This window comes from Physeter macrocephalus, chromosome 4 (genome assembly GCF_002837175.3).
Source record: "Physeter macrocephalus isolate SW-GA chromosome 4, ASM283717v5, whole genome shotgun sequence".
Taxonomy (NCBI): domain Eukaryota; kingdom Metazoa; phylum Chordata; class Mammalia; order Artiodactyla; family Physeteridae; genus Physeter; species Physeter macrocephalus.
In genome coordinates, this window is record NC_041217.1 from 134,809,517 (window position 1) to 134,833,152 (window position 23,636).

General features: G+C 33.7%; 1 protein-coding gene and 1 pseudogene across 4 annotated transcripts in view; one reads left to right on the forward strand and one right to left on the reverse strand.

The window, feature by feature from the left end:
* The window catches only part of HOOK1 (hook microtubule tethering protein 1), a 64,002-nt gene that overhangs the window by 35,239 nt on the left and 5,127 nt on the right, over positions 1-23,636 (forward strand). Inside the window, exons 10-21 of one of the 4 annotated variants that reach the window (XM_007106142.3) lie at positions 4,819-4,959; positions 6,116-6,317; positions 7,121-7,231; positions 9,039-9,126; positions 9,211-9,271; positions 10,928-11,068; positions 12,884-12,977; positions 16,008-16,042; positions 16,597-16,679; positions 17,414-17,514; positions 20,312-20,413; positions 22,321-22,389. In XM_007106142.3, the coding sequence (XP_007106204.2) occupies positions 4,819-4,959; positions 6,116-6,317; positions 7,121-7,231; positions 9,039-9,126; positions 9,211-9,271; positions 10,928-11,068; positions 12,884-12,977; positions 16,008-16,042; positions 16,597-16,679; positions 17,414-17,514; positions 20,312-20,413; positions 22,321-22,389 (1,228 nt within the window). Of the gene's footprint in view, positions 1-4,818; positions 4,960-6,115; positions 6,318-7,120; positions 7,232-9,038; positions 9,127-9,210; positions 9,272-10,927; positions 11,069-12,883; positions 12,978-16,007; positions 16,043-16,596; positions 16,680-17,413; positions 17,515-17,636; positions 18,864-20,311; positions 20,414-22,320; positions 22,390-23,636 lie in introns of those variants that run through there. The other 3 variants (XM_055084589.1, XM_028489345.2, XM_028489346.2) reach the window with 3 other exon arrangements.
* LOC112063884 (60S ribosomal protein L37a-like) lies at positions 6,608-6,963 on the reverse strand (annotated as a pseudogene).

Consider the following 23,636-nt stretch of genomic DNA (forward strand, 5'->3'; position numbering starts at 1 on the left):
CTGATTGCTTTTAGTGGAGAATGTTATTTAGAAACAAAGACCTGTGCTCCAGATGAAATTTTCTGTCATTGCTTCTGAGCCACCTTGGCGTACAGAGCTAGGAAATATGCTTGCACAGGTTCATACCAGTCCATGTTCGCACACGTGCGTATATGCACATATCTGCATTTATTTTCATACCTACAATTGTGAACAATGAGTTCATCTTATCATCTTCCATTTTAGTCCAGTGACTTCAGGGTTCATTCTGATTTTCTCCATTTCCATATTTTAACTCCCTTCTCCAACGTGAGAAACCTGGCTTCCATTTTCCTCAGTACATTTTCTCATTTACTCAATCCCAAAACACATAGGAAGTAAGAATTGTTAACCCATACCTCTGTAAGAAGCAAACTAATACTAGACTTCAGTACGTTTACAGTTCTTTTTTTTTTTAAGATGACATTTGCATATTGTGAAATGAATAAATACTGAGTACAATTTGGCATGTTTTAACAAATGCATGCATTTTTGTAACTCACACTTTTATTGTTTGATAGATCATTTCTATCACTACAGAAAGTTCCCCTATGCCCCTTCCCAGTCAGTCCCTATCTCCCAGAGAGTAATTACTCTTCCGATTATTTTCCACCATAGATATGTTTTCTCTCATCTAGCACTTCTTATAAATTGAATTCTTTGGTGACTGGCTTCTTATGCTCAGCATATTTGTGAAATTTACAGATGTTGCTGAATATATCAGTAGTTCATTCTTTTTTATTGCTGAGTAGTATTCGATTATATGGAATTATTTCTCATTATGACACATTTTGCTTATTCATTTTCCTTTAGATGGGCATTTGGGTTTCCAGATTTTGGCTAATATGAATAAAGCTGGTATGAACATTGGAGTATAAGACTTTTTGTGAACATATTTTTTCATTTCTCATTGGCAAATACATGAATGAACTGGTATTGCTGAGTTACACATTATGTCTGTGTTTAATGTTAAAAGATACTGGCAAACCATTTCCCAAAGTGGTCATATTGTTTTACATTCCCACCAGCAGTGTTTGCTGCTGGTTGCTCTAGTTACTCTGCCTGTATAACATAACTTGGCTTTATCAGGCTTTTTAATTTTAGTTATCCCAGGGGATGTGTTAAGGGTGTTGAATTGTGGCTTTAATTTGCATTTTCCTGATAACTAATGATATGGTAAGCCCCTTTTCTTGTGCTTATTGGCAATATATCTTACTTTGTGAATCGTCTCTTCACACTGTTAGCCCATTTTTAAATTGGGTTTTTTGTCTTTATTACTGAGTTGTAGGAGTTTTAAAAATATATATTCTGGATACAAAATCTTTGTTAGATATACAGGTAGTAATATTTCATCCATTCTGTGGCTTGCCTTTTCATTTTTCAAATGGTATCTTTGAAAGAGTTAAAGTTCTTAACTTAGATGAAGTCTGATTTATCAATATTTTTAAGATTAGTGCTTTTTGTGCACTGTCCAAGAAATCTTTGTCTACTCCCTTGTCGTGAAAATACACTCTACTGTTTTCTTCTAGAATCTTTATAGTTTCAACTTTCACACTTAGGTCTGTGATCCATCTTGAACGATTTTTTGAAACTAGTGTGAGGTGTGGATGTGAAGCTTTATTTTCCTTATGAGTATTTAGTTGTTCCAATATCATCAGCTGAAAAGAAATTTATTTTACTCTCAAACTGCTTTGGCACCTTTGTGAAAAATGATACATCCATAAAATTTGGGTCATTTTCTGGACTCAGTTCTTTCCCATTGATCAATTTTTCTTTCTTTATGCCTATAAGACACAATTTTGATCACTATAGCTCTAGAGTAAGTCATTTAAAATCAGGTAGTGTGAGTATTCCAACTTTGTTCTTTCTTCTCAAAATTTGTTTTGGCTATTCTATCCTTTGCTTTTTTAGTCAGTTTCTGTAAAAAAAAAAACCAACCTTTTGAGATTATGATTTGGATTGTATGTGATTGATACCTTAACCATATTGAGAATTTCTGTCTGTGAATGTAGAATCTTCGTCTATTTAAGTCTAATTTCTCTAGCAATGTTTTGTTGTTTCCATCATAGTTTATGTGTGTCTTCTGTTAATTCTATTCCCAAATATTTAATTTTTTTTGCTGTTACAAACACAATTAAAACATTATTCTGAAAAGTTACTGCTAATATATAGATATACAATTGATCTTTGTATATTGAAACTTTTATCTTGTATCTTGAAACTTGTGTCTTGTATTTTGAAACCCTTCTGTCTTGCAAAGTTTCTTAATTCCCTTACTGATTCTTCTAGTTGTTTATTGTAGTAGAACATTCTAAGGAATCTACAGTCACCTTGTCTATTAATAGAGCTTTACCTCTTCCTTGTATTATTTCTGCCTTGTATTTATCTTCTTTGTTTTGAGCAAGAGCAAACATCTTGCTTTGTTCTGGGTCTTAGGAGAAAATGTTCAATTAAGTACTGTCAATTATGAAGCTAGCTGTAGAGTTTTTAAATTTGCTTTTTATCAGATTGAAGGAGTTCCCCCTTTATTTCTGCCTTGCTACAAGTTTTATCATTAATTGGTGTTGATTTTTTGTCAAATGACTTTTCTGCATCTTGAGAAGATGGTTTGGTTTTTATTTTTCACTCTTTTAATATGATTAATTTTTGAATGTTAAAAAATCTTGTATTCCAGGGAAAACCAATTGTTCATATTTTATTATCTTATATACATATGACTGGATTTGGTTTGCTAATATGTTGAAAGTATTTTTGTGCCTGTCTTTATAATAGATATTGGTCTGTAACTTTTTTCTCTTGTAATGTCTTTCAGGTTTTGTTATCGGAGTTTTGCTAGTCTCATAGAATAATTAGGAAGTATTCTCTCCTCCTCTATTTTCTGAAAGAGTTTATGTAAGAATGATACTATTTTTTCCTTCAGTATTTGATAGAATTTATCAGTAAAACAATTGGATCTGTGGTTTTCTTTGTGAAAGGGCTTTTAATGGCACATGTAATTTCTGTAATGGTCATAGGGCTTTTCAGATTTTCAGTTTCATCTTATGTCAGTTTGCTAAATTGTTTTTTTCAAGGTATATGTTTATTTGATTTAAGTTGTTGAATTTATTGGCATAAAGTTGTTCATAATATTCTATTTATTGTCCCTTTAGTGACTGTAGGAGCTGTAGTGGTATTTCCTTTTTCATTCCTGATACTGGTAATTTGTGTTTTCTCTCATTTTTCTTGGTCACTCTTGCTAGAGGTTCATCAATTTTATTAATCTTTTCAAACATCCTTTATTAACTTTCCATATTGTAAGTTTTAGATCTCTGTTCTTTATTTATTTTACTTCCTTTGGATTTAATTTGCCCTTCTTTTTATAGCCTCTTCAAGTTAGATGATTGATTTTAAGCCTTTCTTCATTTCTAAAATTAGCCTTTAAAGCTGTAAGTTTTCCTCTAAGCACTGATTTAGCTGGGTCCCAAAAGTTTGATTGATTGTGTTTCTATTATTATTCAGTTTGAAATATTTTCTAATTTCCCTTGTGATTTCTTCTTTGACTCGGGGATTATTTAGAAATGTGTTGTTTAATTTCTAAATATTTAAGGCTTTTCTCCAGACTTCATTTTGTGACTGATTTCTGTTTAATTTCCTTGTGGTTAGAGAACATATTCCATGAGACATCAATCTTTTAATATTTATGATACTTATTTTATTGCTCATCATATGTTGTATTGTGGTGAGTGTTCCATGTGTACTTGCAAAGAATGTGTGTTCTGTTTTTTTGACTGACCTGTAACATAAATATTAATTTTATCAAACTGGTTAATAGTGTTATTCAGATCTTTTCTGTATTTTTACTGACATTTTTGTTTAGTTCTATCATTTATTGGGAGACTGATGTTAAAATTTTCGACAATAATTATCGATTTGTGGATCTCTGATTCTGTCGGTTTTTGCTTTATTTTAAAATTCTGTTTTTACTTATATATACCTTTATGATATGTCTTTCTGATAAATTGACCCTTTTATAATTATGAACTGTCTCTCTTTATCTTTGGTAATACTTTTTGTCTTAAAAATTTTTTTTGATGTTAATATAACCACCCCAGCTTTCTTTGCTTACTGTTTGCATGGTACTTTTTTTCATCTTCTTACTTTTAATATATTGTGTCTTTATATTTAAAATGTTTCTTGTAACTAAAATATATTTGAGCCTTGCTTTTTTTATCCAGTCTGATAGTCTCTGCCTTTTTAATTGGTATGTTCAGTCCATTTGACTTTTATGTAATTTTTGACATGGCTGTATTTAGGTCTATCAATTTTCTATTTTTGTTATATCTAGTCTTGGGTTTATTTTTCTTCCTTTTTTGCATTATTTTCAGTTGATTAAATAATTTTTTAATATTTTAATTACTGCATTGTCATTTTAGTTTTTGTTGTTGCTCTAGGCTTTGAAGTATTTATTCTTTATCATAGTCTATACTTAGAGTTAATATTTTACTACTTTGCACGCTGTGTATATTTTTGGATAACTTTAATATATACATTTTCTCTTCATCTTTTGAAATTAAAATTCCTGTTTGAACTAGAAAACCAAGCTCAGTGTTTTAGAAGTAAAAATGAAAATTCTGAACATCATTTGCTTCTCAAGTCTGTTTTAAAACCAAGAGCTGAAAAGTACCTTATTCCTTTAGTTTTTCTTCTTTTGAATGCAGAATCCAAAAAAACATTTTAGAAGTAAGTTTTGCTAAGCTCATATCTCAGTAAGAAAACAAATAATGGAAATTGCATTATAAATACTTGTTTTCCTTATGCAAGGCTCGAAGCTGCAAAAGATGATTACCGTGTTCACTGTGAAGAACTTGAAAAGCAATTAATTGAATTTCAACATAGGAATGATGAATTGACTAGTCTTGCTGAGGAAACAAGAGCCCTGAAAGATGAAATAGATGTTCTTAGGTATGGCATGTCTAAATGTAATTATGTCACTTCTAAGTTATTTCTTAGTCATTTCAGTATTCCATATTTTAATCAGGGATTCTTAGAGTTTTCCCTATGTATCAAGGATTGATCAGTTTTTATCCAGCCTCCTAGTCTTTACTTCTTTTATGCTTGTTGCTAGTTATGGAGCATTTAAGGATAATATTTGATTCTTGTTAGGACAGTTTCATAAACCTTTTTCTTATTTCTCATTTAAGAAAATGATACCTTTTTCTTAAAAATTTGTAAGCTGAGTTACTTTTAGATACGTTTGGCTTGACCTTCTTGTGCTTACTAGTATATCTTGTGAAATTTTTGTGTAAGGAAATGCAGTCACAAACCATATTTTGACATTTGATAAAATATAGATAAGAATCCTAGCATTTATTTCAAGGTTATCTCAGGTTTGTCTTATAGTCTTTGACAATATAAAATTTATATTTAGTTTTTTGCCTGTAAAATGTTACCGAAGCAAGTAGTCTATCCACATGATTTTTATATTTTCTGTTAAATTTTCTTAATCAGCCATTTTCTTGCACAGCTTATTAAAAGCTGTCCTTATTTTAAACAAAATCTTTATAACCATTAATTTGAACTTGCATGTGTTATTGAAGTGGTTTGGTTTATTTATTTATTTTTGCTCTAGCCCAGTTGTCAGGTAAGCACAACTCTAAAGAGAAGTGCTTTGCTAAACAAATTATAAGTTGAGTCAACTTCCCTAGTATATCATATACTTAGCGCAAAACTACGTTAAATATTATGCACAAAGCACAATTGGCCTGTAAGCTACAGAGCAGCTCAGAATTGTTCAATTATATTTAGAAAACCATTCTTTTTTTATACATTTTTCTGATATATAAAATAGTTTGATAATTCAGTTTGTCAAATTTGAAGCATTTTTATTTTGATGAGTTTATAACAGAAGGGTTGAACTTTAGACAGTTTTAGGCCTGAGTCTGTCTCCAAAGTTCTCGCAAAGTTTATGATTTCTTTTCTTTGTCCCTCTCATTTTTTTTTAACCAATTGATAGTTCACTGGGAAGACTCATTTTACAGCCAGAATAACATTGTTATTCTGTACATTGTTATGTACTTACTAGTTTTTACACAGTAATGTTTAGTCTTTGTTATTATAGAGCTACCTCTGATAAAGCAAATAAACTGGAGTCAACAGTTGAGATATATCGTCAGAAGCTACAAGATCTGAATGACCTTCGCAAGCAGGTGAAAACTTTACAGGAAACAAACATGATGTATATGCATAATACAGTCAGCTTAGAAGAAGAATTAAAGAAGGCAAATGCAGCACGTACACAGTTAGAAACATACAAGAGACAGGTAAGGAAATATCTTGATTTTTTAAATCAGTAAAATTGAAAGAGTTCAACTTTGAGTTATCTAAGTCTTTTACATTTTTGTTGGCTTCTGAGCTTGTATATTTTTTGGACATTTTTATTGTTTTATTAGTATTTCTGGTAACCAGTGATAAATGCCTAGAGAATGGAGTTATAACCTAAAATATTCTCTTCTGCTATTTATCAAACAACCTAGATAAACAGGGTAGAAGGCTGATTTTTTTTTTTGCTAAGTTATTATTTGTGTATTTTAAAACTTATGTTTATTCTTATCTACATACCATTTCCACAAATATTTTTTTTTTGCTACATAAATTGACCCATTTTTATAGGCTAGCAACATTTCAAATGGTTGTGCTTTACTGGTCCTTCAGTCCTCTGATGGCAGACTTTACTGTGACAGCAGAAGTGGTATTGTAGGTCTAGGCACCACCAGCTACCGTTTTCATGCAGGAACCACAGTGCCAAATGCCCACAGCTCATCTCTTCATCTTGGTTTTGCCACAGAAGGAGCAAGTGTACTTGGCATGCTGGCTGATTTCAGTTTTCTTCACCATTTTCCTGAGGGAGGCACCATAACGGGTCCCGTATTTACCCACAATTCCAACCTTCTCGATGGGTTTAGCCATGTCGCCGCAACCTAGGACCAAGCCCAGAGAGTCCACAAATATTTAGAATTAGACTATAATCTTACTATAAATTTTATTTCCAGTTTCTCATTTATTGAATTCTGAAAAGCTATCAATATTATATACTCTTATTTTTTACTTTTGTTTCCGATAAAAGGTTCAGGATCTTCACGTTAAACTTTCCTCTGAATCCAAAAGGGCGGACACACTAGCATTTGAAATGAAGCGGCTTGAAGAAAAACACGAAGCTTTACTTAAGGAAAAAGAGGTAAGCATAAATATAATTGATATATAATATGTATGTCTTATTTTAGTTTTTAATACTATCCTTGCTGTTTTAAGAATGGAAGTGATGTAATCAGTTCTGTCTTTCTCCAAATTGAAATTGGTGATATAAAAGAAAGTCTTGTAGACATTCTTTATGCGGTTTTGTAAGTTTCCTTCATATGGGAAGATTAAGTCACAGAGCCTAGGTCATGTCTCAGTGCATGTTTTCCAGCTCTAGACGGTCAGCTCCTTGAGAGCAAGGACCATAGATGCAATTTTTTAACAGCTTTATTAGGATATAATTTATATACCATAAATTTCACCCATTTAAAAGGTATAGTCCAATGGTGTTTAGTGTATTCACAGGGTGTGAAACCATTATCACAATCAAATTTTAGAACACTGTCATCACTCCAAAAAGAGACCATGTGCCCATTAGCAGTTACTCTGCATTCTGGCCCCCCTTCCCTCAGCCTTAGCAACCATTAATCTACTTGCTGTCTCTATAGATTATATGAATATAATATATGAATATAATATATATATAATATATGAATATTATATATATATGAATATATAATCATACACTTTGTGGTTTTTGTGACTGGATTCCTTCATTTAGCTTAATGCTTTCAAGGTTCAACCATGTTGTAGCATGTGTCAGTACTTCATTCATTTTTATTGCTGAATAATAATCCATTGTATGGATATACCACATTTTATGTATCTGTTTATCAGTTTTTGGACATTGGGTTGTTTCCACTTTTTGCCTATTAAATGAATAATGTGGTTATGAACATTTATGTACAAGTTTTTATGTGGACGTATGTTTTCTTTCTTTTTTTTTAATATTTATTTTTTGGCTGCATTGGGTCTTAGTTGCAGCACATGGGATCTTTCCTTGCAGCATGCGGGATCTTCACTGTAGTGCTCAGGCTTCTCTCTAGTTGCAGTGTGTGGGCTTCTCTCTAGTTGTGGTGTGCAGGCTCCAGAGCACACAGGCTCTCTAGTTGTGGCACGCGGGCTTAGTTGTTGTGCGGCACGTGGGATCTTAGTTCCCCGACCAGGGATTGAACTGGCGTCCCCTGCATTGCAAGACAGATTTTCAACCACTGGACCACCAGGGAAGTCCCTTCATTTCTTGAGTATATACCTAGGAATGGTATTGCTGGGTCATATGAGCTGGGTCAGAATAGCCAATGATATGAAGTCCTAGCATGCTATCCCTAGAAAATAATGTTTTTTCCACAAATTCATACGTCCAGTATGCTACTTAGAGTAATACAAGGAAATAACAAGTCTCCAGCATCTTTTACACACCAGACTATAGTCTAGATATTAGACAAACTATCTCATTCACTACTCAGACACCTTTGCAGGGGCTTATGAATCAGTATTCTCATTTTGATGATAAAGATCTAAAGCCAAAGAGTCAAAAACTTGCCTTGGATAGTATAGCTGGAAATAGTGAAACTGAATTCAGGGCACGATCTATTTGCCTCCAAAGTCCATGTACTTTTTATAACTCTACAGTTGCATATTTGTGCTTTCTTGCATAATTACATTCATTTGGTTCAAAGATAAACTATCTAATGGGGAAAATCACAAGCTTTGTGTTGTATAAAGTCTATTATTTATGTGATTTATACAAGAGAAATTACCCCTGAGCACTAAAACTAAAACATGGTCATTTTTAATTAAGTAAGGAACAATTAGCAAATTAAATTAAGATAAATTATTTTAAGCATAAGTTAAATTGCCTGTGGGCAGAATTAAATATTTTGCTTATGTAAACAATTCTTTTTTAGAGACTAATAGAACAACTTGATACTCTGAAAGAAACAAATGAAGAGCTTCGATGTTCACAAGTACAACAGGATCACCTAAACCAAACAGGTGAATTTTGTTGCATTTAGAAAAGGTTTTTTTAATGGTAGATATACTGAAATGTTAATCTATTTTTTTGTTACTGATGTTTAGATTCATCTGCTACAAAAAGCTATGAGAATCTTGCTGCTGAGATTATGCCAGTGGAATATAGGTAAACTTGTTTTTATTAATTGATAACCCATACTTAATATTAGAAACGTGATTTCTTCTTCCTTTTGTAAATTTCTAAGCCTTTAACATTTTCCATTTTACGAGTCATAGGGCTTGAAAATTACTTTGTCTCATGCTTATGCTTTCTAAATCAGATTGTTATTGCTACTATGGAAGCTTAGAAATTTATCAGAAATAAAATTTCACTTACTAGCTGAATAACATATTCTGGTTTTTATAATACAGCCTTTATTGTGTTGAACTTATTTTTTTTATCCTTAATCTCTTTGGTAACACTTTAAAATGACAGCTATTGAGTGGACAGAAATTTCCTCTTTTAAACACTATGGAAAACCTTTTTAATACTTGGCATTCAGATCCACACTGGTGAAAAAAATAGGAGAGGAGCTGTCAATTGCAGGAGGATTAAGCTGGAGTTAAATAAAATACAAATTTTAGAGGTTCCTCTTGACCTAACTTTTATTTTGGTATTTTACCGCTATGTTTACTTCTAGGTATTTGACTAATCTGGTATAAAATTGTCTTTTCCTTTTCTGTGGCAACAGTTTTATATGTTAATTACTTCTAATTCTACTCTTTATTTAAACAGCTTTATTGAGATATAATTCACCCATTTACAAATATACAGTTCAGTGGTTTTTAGTGTAATCACAGAGTTGTATAACCATCATCACTATCTAGTTTTAGAACATTTTCATCCTTCACAAAAGATACCCTGTACCTATTAGCAGTCATTCCCCATTCCTGCCTCCCCTCCATCGCCAGCTCCAGGCAACCAGTAATCTACTCTGTCTCTATGAATTTGCTTGTTGTGGACATTTCATATACATGGAATCATACAATATGCGTCCTTTTGTGAGTGACTTCTTTCACTTTGCATAATGTTTATAAAGTTGTTGATTTTCAATTTTATCAGTTTTTTGCTGTTAAGATAGAGCTCCTCACATGCTGGGCTAGAAACTAACTTGCACTTTTTAGTTAGTAATATCCAGTGATACTAATCATTTAAAAATAGCCATTTTTTAAAGTGATGGTGCTGGCATTCAGAAGAACAAATATTGTGATTAATTGAAATTAGTTGCTTTTGGGGAATGGAATTTAGGAGGGCAGCAGGTAGGAAGCATTACTTTTTTATTTAATACTGTTCCTATCATTTGCATTTTTAAAAACATGTATGTAAACCTTTAATAAAAATTTTTTCTAAAAACAAAAAGTCCAGAGACACTCATATGACTGTCATTATCATAAAAGTATACTTAAAAATTTTAAGGAAACTGTAGTTTCTTAAATCTACTGCTTTTTATTTATATGTTTTCTAAGGATGTGCTATATATTACCTTTAGTGTGAATAGTTTCTAAATTATCAAAGTAAAATAATTCTACATCTCTTAGGGATTTACATAATAAACATTTATTGACATATAATCTTGTACCTGTACCTTTAAAAACTGACCATTTGTTTTTTTGAGACATAGTCCTACAATGCACAGTCTTTTCTTAAGAACTTTCAGAAGCTTTGGTAACGTTTCAAAATGACAACTATCGAGTTGACAGGAATTTTCTTTTTTAAAAAGCAAAGAATTTTAAAAACTCTTATACTTAAAAAAAATTTTTTTTAATTGCTTTTTAACATCAGGGAGGTGTTTATTCGACTGCAACATGAAAATAAGATGCTTCGATTACAGCAGGAAGGTACTGAGAACGAACGTATTGAAGAACTTCAGGAACAGCTGGAACAGAAGCACCGCAAGATGAATGAATTGGAAACTGAGCAGAGGTGACTGACACACTCCCCCATAATTGAGAGTCATAGCGATTTAATTACCTAACCACAGAATCTGGATTTGCAGAAGTGGAAGATGTCATTGTAGTTCAAATAATTAGGATTTGCACACGTTTCGATTTTTGTTTTTTCATCTCTCACTACCCATTATCTTTAGCAGACTTCGTTAAAGCAAGTTGCTTTTTCTTGAATTTCATTTAGATGTCTTCACAAATGACAAAAAATTAACAGATGAATAAATGACAATCTGGTTTTCAGCTGGAGTCTTGTGCATGGATGGTACATAGATTGTGGAGTCAAATTTGAATCCCACCTCTACTTAAACTGGGCAAGTTACTTAAATTCACACTTAGTGTCCTCAGCTATAAATTGGAGATGACACCTATTTGCAGGTTCTTATGAAGATTACAGATAATGTGTTTAAAGCAAATGGTGTACTTATCTGATATCAATGAGGTGTTCAAAAATTATAATGTTTAAAAAAAATAACGTTTATGTGGTGCTTACTAGTGCCAGGCACTTTTCTAAGCACTTTTTTATATTAACTCAGTAAATTCTCACAATAACTCTATGAAGTAGTAACTATAATTATCTCTTTTTTTATGGACAAGGAAGCTGAGGTGCAAGGTGTAACTTGCCCAAAGTTACACAGCTAGTAAGTTCTGGATCCTGCATTTGAACCCTCTGTCAATCTGACTTCAGAGTCTGCGCTCTTTAACCACTTTGCTAACCTGCCTCTTATAATAGCATAATGACAATGAAGGTATTTGGATTTATCTGACCAACCTTTATTGGATCTTAGAGACCACCAGGAATTTTAAAGACACTTGAACCTTGTCTCTCAACTTGTATTTATACTATTGCATCAACTGCAGTTAAAAGAAAAATAACGTTTTAGCTTTCTGAAGAGACCATTAAATATTGCTGTTTTATATGGTTCAATATCAGCACTGGAGATCCTAAGTTTCAGCTGTTAATATAGGAAGATAGACATGTGAATAGATAATTATTATGTGATAACTGTAATATTGGAAAAATGGACTGTCATGATGGGCAGGTGTGTTGTGTCATATATATATATGAAGAGAGAAAGTCAGACAGATAGTAACTCTCTCTGTCTTGCTGGTAACTTCAATGTCAGTAATGAAGCAGGGGTTTTTTTTTTTGTTTGTTTGTTTTGACTGGAGTATAATTGCTTTACAGTGTTGTGTTAGTTTCTGCTGTTCAACAGAGTGAATCAGCTATACGTATACATACATCCCCTCCCTTAGACCTCCCTTCCACCCCACCCCCATCCCATCCATCTTTAATGAGATTTTGCCAAGTTAAATAGCTGCAGTAGTTGCTAGTGCCAATCTCTTTAGTTGAAATAAAAGTCATGAAGAAATGGTTGGAAAATGGTGGCCTTCCTCTTCTCCCAACACCCTGTGAAATCTGAAACAAGAAATGGAAACCTAGTTTCCATTCATTAAAAATACAACTGAAGGAAAACTGAGCTAGTTTTCTGATTTTTATACCAGTGAGTACAGTGCAGAAATGTTATGCTTTGCCACTGACTCATTAAGAAACTTAAAATTTTAAATGTGGGCATATATGCTTTTAGGATAAAAATGTCTTTTTTTAAAGAATATTTCCTTGAAAGTAGGCTACTATACTATATATTATACCTAGCCACAGATAATTGTTCAGCTTTGGTTATTGCTATTAAATGTATACTTTATGAGTTAAATTGCATAAATGCACCTTTATAGATCCTTAACTACTTTGACTTTCAGTACAAATAAACACATGTGATTCATCTTATAATAGGCTGAACAAAGAACAAATTCGAGAATTGCAGCAACAGATTGAGGACCTCCAGAAGTCTTTGCAAGAACAAGGCTCCAAGTCTGAAGGAGAAAGTGTAAGTAACTTAAAAGTTATGATAATTCTGTTATGTATGGACTCTCTGTAATAGGTCCTGATGTCCAAATTAATCTCGTATTTGAAAGTGCTACCCTTATCATTGGGGGTGCCCTTAAATACTGTATATATGTGCATAACAGATGCAGGGATTTTGCCAACTTGGAGCCTCTAAATTGATCATATGGATTGGAAGGTGATTTCTATCTGTCCTATTTCAACAGCTACCCTTAAGTTCATGGTAATTCCTGATTGGGAGCATGCTACAACTGAGGCCTTCACAGTTTTGCTGGGATCCCAACAGGACTGGCCTGAGAAAACCCTAGTGAGAGTAATCTGCAGTCAGAATAGAGGAAAAGAGAGAATGAGAAAGCGATTTCTACCAAAAGAACATTCAAGAAGTAGGTCACATCAACCTCCAAAGGCCAGAAATCTTAAAGCAGTCTTGAAGTACATCAGCCCTTATTTCTTCCCTCCTTTCATGCAGACTCATGGCCTTGCCATTTCTCATGGTTTTTGATGGCAAATAATTGTGAGGGCAGAGGTAAGAGGACTTAAAAAAGATCAAACAGCCTAAATCTGAATAGAACTAGCGATGTTTATATAGTTCAATCTCTATATGCAGAGAGGAGAAGTAATAATTGAGGGAGGAATGTATTTAACTAAAACCACAACAAAAAGATAGGGCTGATGTCATACTTGACACATTGGACCTGTCTTCAAGACCACACAAGTATCACAGCAAATATTTTCCTCTGTTTCCATTGGGAAGTGTGACAGAAACTGAATATCTGCCCTTGATTCTTTTGCACTTGCCATCCTATTTACATGCTTTTCAGTATAGACTAAATCTTCCTTAATCTAGTGCCCCTTGTACTTCTTTTATAGCCTAGCATTTAAGCTAAAATTAGGACTCAGGGCCATATTCTTGTTAATATCCCTTGTAAGAAGGTGTGTTTCTGTTGTGTTAGCACCTGTGTAGCTCATTCTTAGTCTGGACTTGCAACTAGCAAACTCACGGAATGAGAGCAAAGCTCAGGTGGGCTGGCCTACAGGCCATTCTTTCCTCTTCTTTTCTGCAACAGCTTGCATCTCAAACAGTCCCCCAAGAGAATGATTTGATGGAAGTTTGGCATTTGGAAAATATAAATAGACTTTGTAAAATGGTATGGATGAGCAGAGATTTTTTTGAACTAATATGAGAGAGAAAATGAACAACATTGAAATGGGAGTTGGATCCATAAACTCAAATTGAAGAACTGCTTTCTTTCTCCACAAAGACTTCAAAATACTAAATGGGCTTTGTGCCAATAGCTCCTCAGTGGGTTATGCTATTGGGAGTCTAGGAAGCAAAATGAAGGACAAAATGTTCATTTCAACAAAAAGCCCTTTTTATTGACTATAACATACATACCAAAAAGTATGTTGTATATGTGCATTGTGTATGTGTGTGTGTGCATATTTCCTAGCTCTGCTCATGGAAAAGGCTTAGAAACAATGATCCCAATAAGCATGCTTGAAACTGAGCGGGGCCCTGTAGGGCCCTCCTGGGTACAAAAGTCTTTCTCTGTCTCCCATTTCATGTTTTAAGGAAGAAGGCTTTGGCCTCCTAGACCTTACCTGAGTTCTAAAGGGCAGATTCAAACGGTTACTAATTAGGGAAGGGAGGGAATGCAGAAACAGAGGCGGAGCAGTCAAGAGACAACAGTGCAGATGAAGCATGGTCCTGGTTCCTCCTCAAAGGATATACATAACAATATATCTCTGAGTTCTTCTACAGGAACTAAGATCCCCACCCAGGTGGAGGATGGTAACTTCAGGCTGAGCACACGATTTCTAGAGCACTGCCCTGTTACCTCACCACCAACCAATCAGAGAAAGGTCATGCACCCTGCAGCCCTCCCTCAAAATTTTGCCTATTAAAAACTCTTCCCTGAAAACCATCAGGGAGTTCAGGCTTTTTGAGCATAAGCTGCCCATTCTCCTTGCTTGGCCCTTCCATAAAACTTTTTCTGTTCCAAAAAAAAAAAAAAAAAAGATAGGGCTAGATGTGTGTTAGATATTGATTGGATAGAATGTTAGGTAACTATACTTGTATTGATGAGGGAGAGTAAATAAAGAGATGAAAAGGAAGATTGAAAGGGTTGAGTTTCCTTTCTGTCTTTTATATGCTTTATATGATTTTCTCTTTTTTCCCTGGGGGCTTGGAAAATAGAAATCGTCTCATGCGTGGCGGCATCTCATATGTGCATATATACGGTATTGTAACCTCTCTAATACAAATTTTTTTAAGCCACATTAAAAAATATTTTTATATGGGATCATTTGGGGATAGTACATTTTGGATTCAGTGTTTTAAGGATTTTAAATTTATCTTTATAAAAAAATTTGTTGGTGTCCAAATTACATTTTAGATTATATATTTTAAACTCTTCAAACTATTTGGTAGATGATACAGAACTAGTATTGCAATCTAAATTCCTGTTCTTTTAAAGAGGAAATTTTGTGTTTTAAATTTTATTTTTTAACAAAATCCAATTGCTTCATTTAATATTGAAAATGCTTGCATTTATAATGATAAAGTTTTATTATAGAGATAATTATTTTTGTTCATTAAGTCTATTCTTTAGTGAAGGTCTAAAATCTTAAAATTTGTGTTTTAGATAGATGATTCTTCAGGAGTTTAAATGTTTGATACTCCTCAATATATCACATTCAGCTTGCATTTGCTATTTTCCTTTGAGTTCAGATTTTATTTTCATTGTATTCAAAAATATGAAGTATTTTTCTTTCTGCTATTATACTTACTCTTCCTAATTTAATTTCCTATTCTCTTTCCCTTTCTTCTTTGAAGTAAGAATATACCTAAAATTTTCTGTTTTTAAAAGTATGTTATTAGAAATACAAATTTTTAAAACATTTATAATTTTATATGGTATCCCTTCAAAAGGAGGTAAAGAGATTTCGATGTCTGGAAAACTTACCTTTGTCACAATAGTTATCTTACAGCAACTTTTTCTAATTTTTATAGTCCAGCAAACTAAAGCAGAAGTTGGAAGCTCATATGTAAGTAAAACTGATAGTCATTTCAAATATGAGAGGGGAAGGGTTTTAAAAGCTTCTGAAGTTATTAATATCCTTTTCTGATTTTGTTTATTAAAAGTAAAAACCCTGATGCCAATTCAGTGTTCACCACTGCTACCAAAAGTGAAAAGAAGAACATGGTAAAAGGGTCAGCCTACCTGCTCATGATCCCAAACTCCTACATTTTTTAATCGCTAGTGTCATTTGAAGAGTTTATAAAGCAGACAACTGTCACAACTAGATTATGTGAAAGTGTGGGATGTTTAACCTATAAAATATTTACTTTAACTTTCTTAGGAAGCAAGGGTGGCCAGGGGAAAACTGTAAAATTTTTGGCACCCACCATGTGTCAGGCAGTTTACATCCTCATAACCAACCCCTAGAATATTTGGCAGGTATTATTCCCATTTCACAGATGAAGAAGCTAAGGATCAGAAAGTGACTTGCCCACAGTCCACAAATGTTATGTGGCAGAAACCAGTTTTCATTCTTATGTCTGTTTGGCTCCAAAGCTCCATGCTCTTTCCACTACTTAGGGAAAAACTAACGGAGGTCCATGAAGAATTACAGAAGAAACAAGAGCTCATTGAAGACCTCCAGCCAGATGTAAACCAGAATGGTAGGTATTTGTAAAAACCTGGATCAGACTTTATGTAAAGACTTGACTTTTTTAGTTGAAGGATGCAAGGACTGTGTATATAACTCTTCAGGCAATGCAGATATGTACATTGCAAATAAGAATCATAATAATTTTTAGTGATTTAAGTAATAAATGATCATATCCTAAAGCAAAAAAAAAAAGGTAAATCTAATAAAATGACCTGATTGATATATAGGAGTATCAAACATTGTAAAATATAATAAAATTAATACTATAGAAGTGTAAATAAAGTAATTTATAATCAGATTAAAATGAACCTCAAACATGTAGAAAGAATGCTTTATTTTGTGATGGTTGTGCTTACATTGTAAGGTGTATTTGCTCAATGAAATACTTGATAGAAAGAAAAATAACTCAGTAAAGCAGATTAGAGATATTTTTTAAGAAAAAATAATACAAAATGATCAGGGATGTGTTGGGTATAGTTCAGAAGTTTTAGATAAGAATTGACTACAGGGCTTCCCTGGTGGCGCAGTGGTTGAGAATCCGCCTGCCGATGCAGGGGACACGGGTTCATGCCCCGGTCTGGGAAGATCCCACATGCCACGGAGCGGCTGGAAGAATTGACTACAAAGAAGAAATAAAATGTTTCTCTTCCAAGTTCTCATTATCAGTCTTTAGAAAATATAATTTTTTTATGTGAGGAAGGAGTATTTTAAATTGCTCATGTTTCATTTTCTTTTCAATAACAGTACAAAAGATCAATGAACTTGAAGCTGCTCTTCAGAAGAAAGATGAAGATATGAAAGCAATGGAGGAAAGATACAAAATGTACTTAGAGAAAGCAAGAAATGTGAGTGGCTTATCTTTCAGAGTTTTAGTCTTTGTGACTTGGGTTCTAATTGGGCCTGTCCCACCTCTTCTTGGATCTATGTCACATCGCTTTGCTCCCCACTACCCTGCCTTGCCAGTCAGGTTCCTGGTGCGTCTCCACCTCTGTCTTCATGTTCTTTCCCTCTCACTCATCAGCATCAGAAAATACTACACATGGCTTCATAGGGACAGTTAAATGTTGATTGTAGTGACCTCATGTAGAGAAAATGACTACTGTGAAGGTATGTAATCTTTAGCTCTTACAGTGAACATTTGCCTTTGTGAAAATTGAGCTTTGCAAACTTGTTTAAATGGTTTTAGCATTTATTAAGTGTGTATTAGACAGTTAAAGATCAGTCTAAATGTTCACCAGACTAATTATCCTTTTCCTTATTTCATACTTTTTCTTAAATATCTGTAAGTACTGTTCTCATAAAATCTTCCATTTCCATGAATATATTTTCCTAATTAACTGTAAGTATTCTCAGAGAATGTTAATGTGCCCTTTTCTAATTACTGAATAAAAGAAGAGAATTTTATGACAGAGCCTTAAAATACTGCTAACATGTCTTCCCTTTTTATGTTTAAGTTTTTTATTTATTAAGGTGTAAATAGTACCTGCAGCAACAGGTACACCCCAAGATCTCAAGGCTTAGCAAGATAGAAGTTCCCTTCTTGATCACACGAAGTTCAGTCGTCAGTGTGGGAGGGGCCATACTCTATGCAGTCATTCAGAGCCCCCGAGTGACGAAGGGTCAGCCTTCTTCACTAAGGGGTTCTCAGATTCACTCGACGTTGTCCAGCTACAGAGGAGGGAAGACAAGCCGAGATCATATGGGACATACATAATGGATCAGGCATAAATCTCTTCCCTCGCATTTCAGTGGGCAGAACTCAGGCACGTGGCTGCACCCAACTTCAGGAGGCCGACTTGCTAAACATCCGGGCAGTCTGCCACAGTTCAGTGTCTCTGTTACAAATGTGTAAATGCTTTCAGTAGAAAATTTATTGGAAGGTTCTCAGAGACAACTGCTGTTAACAGTGCATTTTTTTCAGTGCCTATTATCTCTGTGATTGTTTACCGTAACACACCCACACACCCAATTTGTATGATCGTATCACGTATGATTTTGATCGTGCAATTTGTATTTTTAAACTTAATGTCCTCATGTTATATAAATGTAGCTAATATTTATCGAGCACCTGTTATGGTAAGCACTGGGAATACAGCAGCAAACAATACACTTGTGTATGGAGCAGACTGCAAAATTAAAGAGTTAGCTACATAATATTCTTTCAGTTGAATAGATATATCATTGTTTACTTAGTCAACATCCTATTGTTGGAAATAGTTTGTTTCCATGTCTTTTTCTTTTTTGCTCCTAGAAATAAGGCTACGGGAAACATATTTATACAGAAAATTTCCCCTTATTTTGGTTTATTATGTTAATCTTGTTCCTAGGTTAATGCATCAAACAAAAGTTATTGGGTCAAAGGATAAGAACATTCTAAAGATGCTTGACATGTATTTCTACATGATATTCTAAAAGTATTATAACTAATTAGACAAAGCAATGACAATGAATACTGTATTCTTGCCATCATCAAATATTATCATTTAAAAAAGTTGCTTTTTTGGTAAACATGATTTCATTTTTTACCCTTACACTATTTCAGGGGAGAGGTTAAAATAGTAACGTATGTACATGATAGAAGGTATGGTTGTGACTTTTCTATATTTTCTGAGCTTTCTATCACTTAGAGGCAACCAATTTTTATGTGTTCTTTGTAATTAAATTATGATTTAAAAACTAATGTGTCTGCTTTTACAATGTGTACTTCATAAGGGGAGGTACTTCATAAGAGTCAGTTGCCCTGACTCTGGTAAACTGCTGCAGCCCCATCTGCCACAGTGCCTGCCACGTTTAGCAGTGAATTGTTCTGAATGAACCACAGTAGTGTTTAGGGATATTACTTTATAGTCTTTTTTCTTTACTTCTATAAACATAGATGAAATTTTCTTGTCATTAAATTTTAAATCTTTTAAAATAGATTTGTAATTCGGTGATACAGATGACCTTATTATTGGAAACTTGTTTTGCTTGTAACTTTATACCTAATATTTCTGAGTTGATTTGCTACCATACTGCTGACTACATAGTTTAGTTCAGTCTCTGAACAACATTCTGATCAAACTTTGTTTTTGCTCACATTTGGTAATTTACATGGATATGACTGAATACTCTAGAATTTGCAGACAAAATCATCAATGTCTATTATATTTATCTTATATGTTGAATTACATCTAACTAGATAATGGTAGTAAGATTGTTGCTAAGAATTTTTTGTGTGTGTTAGTTACTCCTACTTTGTACAGTTAGCAAGTTCCCATATAACTATTGAATTCATTTTAATTAATTTTAAAAAATGTTTTAATTTATCTGATTCAAGTTAAAGGTAGAAAGGGGTTATTTCAAGACCTCAGTGCTCAAAGCTTGATAAGGCTAAGTAACTATTTCTGAGTACTGAGCCGGGAGAAGGAAATTTGATTTGGAGATGGGTATCTTCCCATTTTTGTACTGAATTTTTATACCATTTCTAGCCTGTAGAATGTTATTTTTGTTACTCAAATTAGAATGTAAAACAAGTTATAGTTAGCTCCTGGATCACTTTCTGGATAATGTTCCACTTTACACAGATTTTACACACTGTGTTCTTATTTCAGTATTTGACAAGATAAAGTGAACATAAGAGATTTGTTTTTTTCCTTTAAACAGGTAATAAAAACTTTAGACCCCAAATTAAATCCAGCATCAGCTGAAATAATGCTACTTAGAAAGCAGTTGGCAGAGAAAGAGAGAAGAATTGAGATTCTGGAGGTAAAACTTCCATATTCATATATCTCCTCTTAATTATTCTGTCAATATATAATTAACTGCTGTCAATATTTGCCATTAATGATCAAATTTCACAAGAATTTAAGTTAGGAGTGTCATGTTTTAGCACTCAGTATGCTTATTACAAAGCATCTCACAAGCCCACAAGATGGGCCTCTACAAGTTTACGTATCTTGCTGCATTGTATGTCTCTCCCTCTGTAACAGCCAATCATATAGATAGCCCTTCTTTCTAGTAGAGTCCTGCCGTCATGCTCCTTTTAATATTATGTGGATGAGAGTTCATTTAAAAAAAAACAAAAACAAAGGTCACCTTTTTAAAAAGGTACTATACTCAGTTAACCAGATTCTTCTTTACTTTTCTTCTCCCAATAAATCAACTGGGAAGGTTATGTTTCAGGGAAATACACTATATTCATTAACCATTTTCTTCATATTATTTCTGAGCCAGTAGATAGAGACTGTGGTGGAAATAATTTATTTAAAGCTTTAAAGACTTTAATATACAGAGTACACACCAGCCTTATGGTGCACTTGCTGTAAGTGCTTGTCCAGGCCATGTCAAGTGTTGTACAAAAGCACTGGATAGAAGTGTCTCTCTGAAGAAATACTATTCATTCTTCAGGATCCAGCTCCAATATCTCCCATTTATAAAGCTCTCCTTGTATATCTTAGGCAAAGTTAGTTGTCTCTTTATAGTGACTCCATGTACTTTGAACTCATGAATTCATCCCACAATAGCATTTTTCTTTATGGCATGTGTCAGAGTGTCTTGAGGGCAGAGGCTGTATCATATCTCTGTACCCCCAGCATTAAATATCACATAAATCAGAAGCCAAGGTTACAGCTTTACTGTTAACTTGTCTTGAAGTTATCACTCCTCCTCTCTGGTCCTTAGTCTCCTCATCTGTAAAATAATGGGACTTGAACTGAATAATCTGTGAACTCTAAGTTGCTTTGAATATTCACTTCCCAGTGAAAGCCAATGAGAATGTGCACCAGTGTTGATACTTGAAATGTAGGTCCCTTACAAGTGTGATGACAAAATGGTGCCTCTAATATAGGGCTGTGAGGAAAATCTTCAGTTAAGTCACAGCATATGGGCCTTTAATTTATGTGTATTTATCTGTACACACACTGCAAAAAGTAAAAAGGAGAAAACTGATGTTTATAGCAGAGGTTATTCTGTCTGCATCCTTCTCGGGCAGTCTCTGTCTGGAGTGGATGTGAGCGAGAAAATGGGCATCTTACCTCCTTTGTTTCCTGTATGCTTTTTCGTACCATGAGCATCTTGCTGTAGGAACATTCAAATGTTTTAGATGCCAGCTATATCTGGCGCTCCACAACATGTACAAAATCAGCTGTATTAGAGTAATTAAGAAATGAACGTCAGTCTCTAGGGTGGCACGCAGATAGGGCCCTGGGCAGTGTAGCATACAGTCACCAAGGACTGAGAGAGAACAATTCATGCTAAGCTTTACAGGAAATTTTGAAGGATTTTCTGGGGTATTTTTCCCTACATCCTTTTTCTCCTTAGTTTCGACTCTCTGCAGGTGCAGCTTTGTTTTGTCACCTAAGCCAGTTGTTACTTTTTTCTCTAGATATAGGGTACAGTAGCATAAGAATCACTCGTTTCTTGTTTGTTATTGTTTAATATCTGTTCTACCAGTACAATTCCTAAAATAAAGATTTATTAGTCACAATCTTATTCTTTCCTAAAGGTGCTGGGCATGCATTTCCCATGATTCAGCTTTACAATTTGTATACTTTCTGTGCCTCACAGTGCATTCTTCACATTCTCTTGATCATGGGCATAGTGAAAAAAATATTCCATTTTCAGTAATTTGGGTTTATTTCTTGGATTTTAATAGTCCTCATATCTTTTTCCAGAGTGAATGTAAAGTAGCAAAATTCCGTGATTATGAAGAAAAACTCATTGTTTCTGCCTGGTATAATAAGGTGAGTTGAAATTTAGCCAGTGAATCAATGTTTAGAACAGTGTTTATCAAACATTTTGACCATGAACCACAGAAGGAAATATACTTTATACCACAAATTAGTATGTGTTCATGTTTATGTATAACTGAACAAAGTTACCTTGACTGTGTGTGTTGCACTCAGGCGTTTTCTATTATATTCTTTTGTTTTTTTTTTTTAAATGTTGTTCATAATCCAAATTTTATATTTTAATATTTTTAGTTGATTTTGACTTTTTCAAAACCTCTAAATTGATTTCATGACTCACCAACCTTTAAGTTAATGCACATGAAGCACTCATACAGTTCTTAAACATTTTTAAAATCGCCTTATTTGAGCTAAAACATTTAATTTGTGCTTCATAAAGGGTTTCTGTAGAAATAAGAATATCTGTATAATGCAAAATTAGGTGCTTCTAGTACTCAGCATGTATTTTAACATCCCTAAAGCCTCTCAGTGTATCCTTTGTTGTATTTTCTTTTTTTTAATCCAGAGACTGCTCTTTAAGAATTGTCTATCTGTCCTAACACGGAGAAAATAGTATAAAATAATTTGATATATTTTATTTTGTCATCCTTAGTATGGTGGGATGTTTTCAAGAGTAGCATTTCCTGATGTATATGGTTCTTTTGAGTATTCTAATCAGCTAGCATAGATAATAACACAGCCATTATCTACCTTAGCTGCCATTTATTTAGTATGAGAGAATATCAGTTTATAGACTCTCCACATGTGAAGCCTGTGCTTCACCATGAAGAACTGGTTCTCCATCCTCAAACATGCCTTTTTCTTTCATGTCATCATACTTTTTGTTTTCTCCCTCCCTTCTCTCTTTGGTGAAATCTGGCTTAATTTAGCAAGGCCTTGAAGGAGATTGTGTGAGGTGTCCCCAGAACCTTCCTTCATGGGTTAGCCATCCTGGTTAAGATTAGGGACAATGTATTATTTTCCTTGTTGTTCTGTGGCCTCTTGAAACATAAATCATCAAAGATATTAGAGCCAAATAATGCATTATTTAATCATTTTTCAACCCATATTTTTTGAGCATTTACAATATTGTTGTCTATTGTACTAGTTACCAGTGAAGCTAAGTTCCGTAAAATCGCTTTATGTGATCTAGTGAGAGGAGTAGTGACTTCTTCCCTTAGTAAGAAACCCAATAGCCACAACTACAATAATTTGTCATGTACTGATATATAGCTAGACCATAGTAAATTTGAACTATTCTG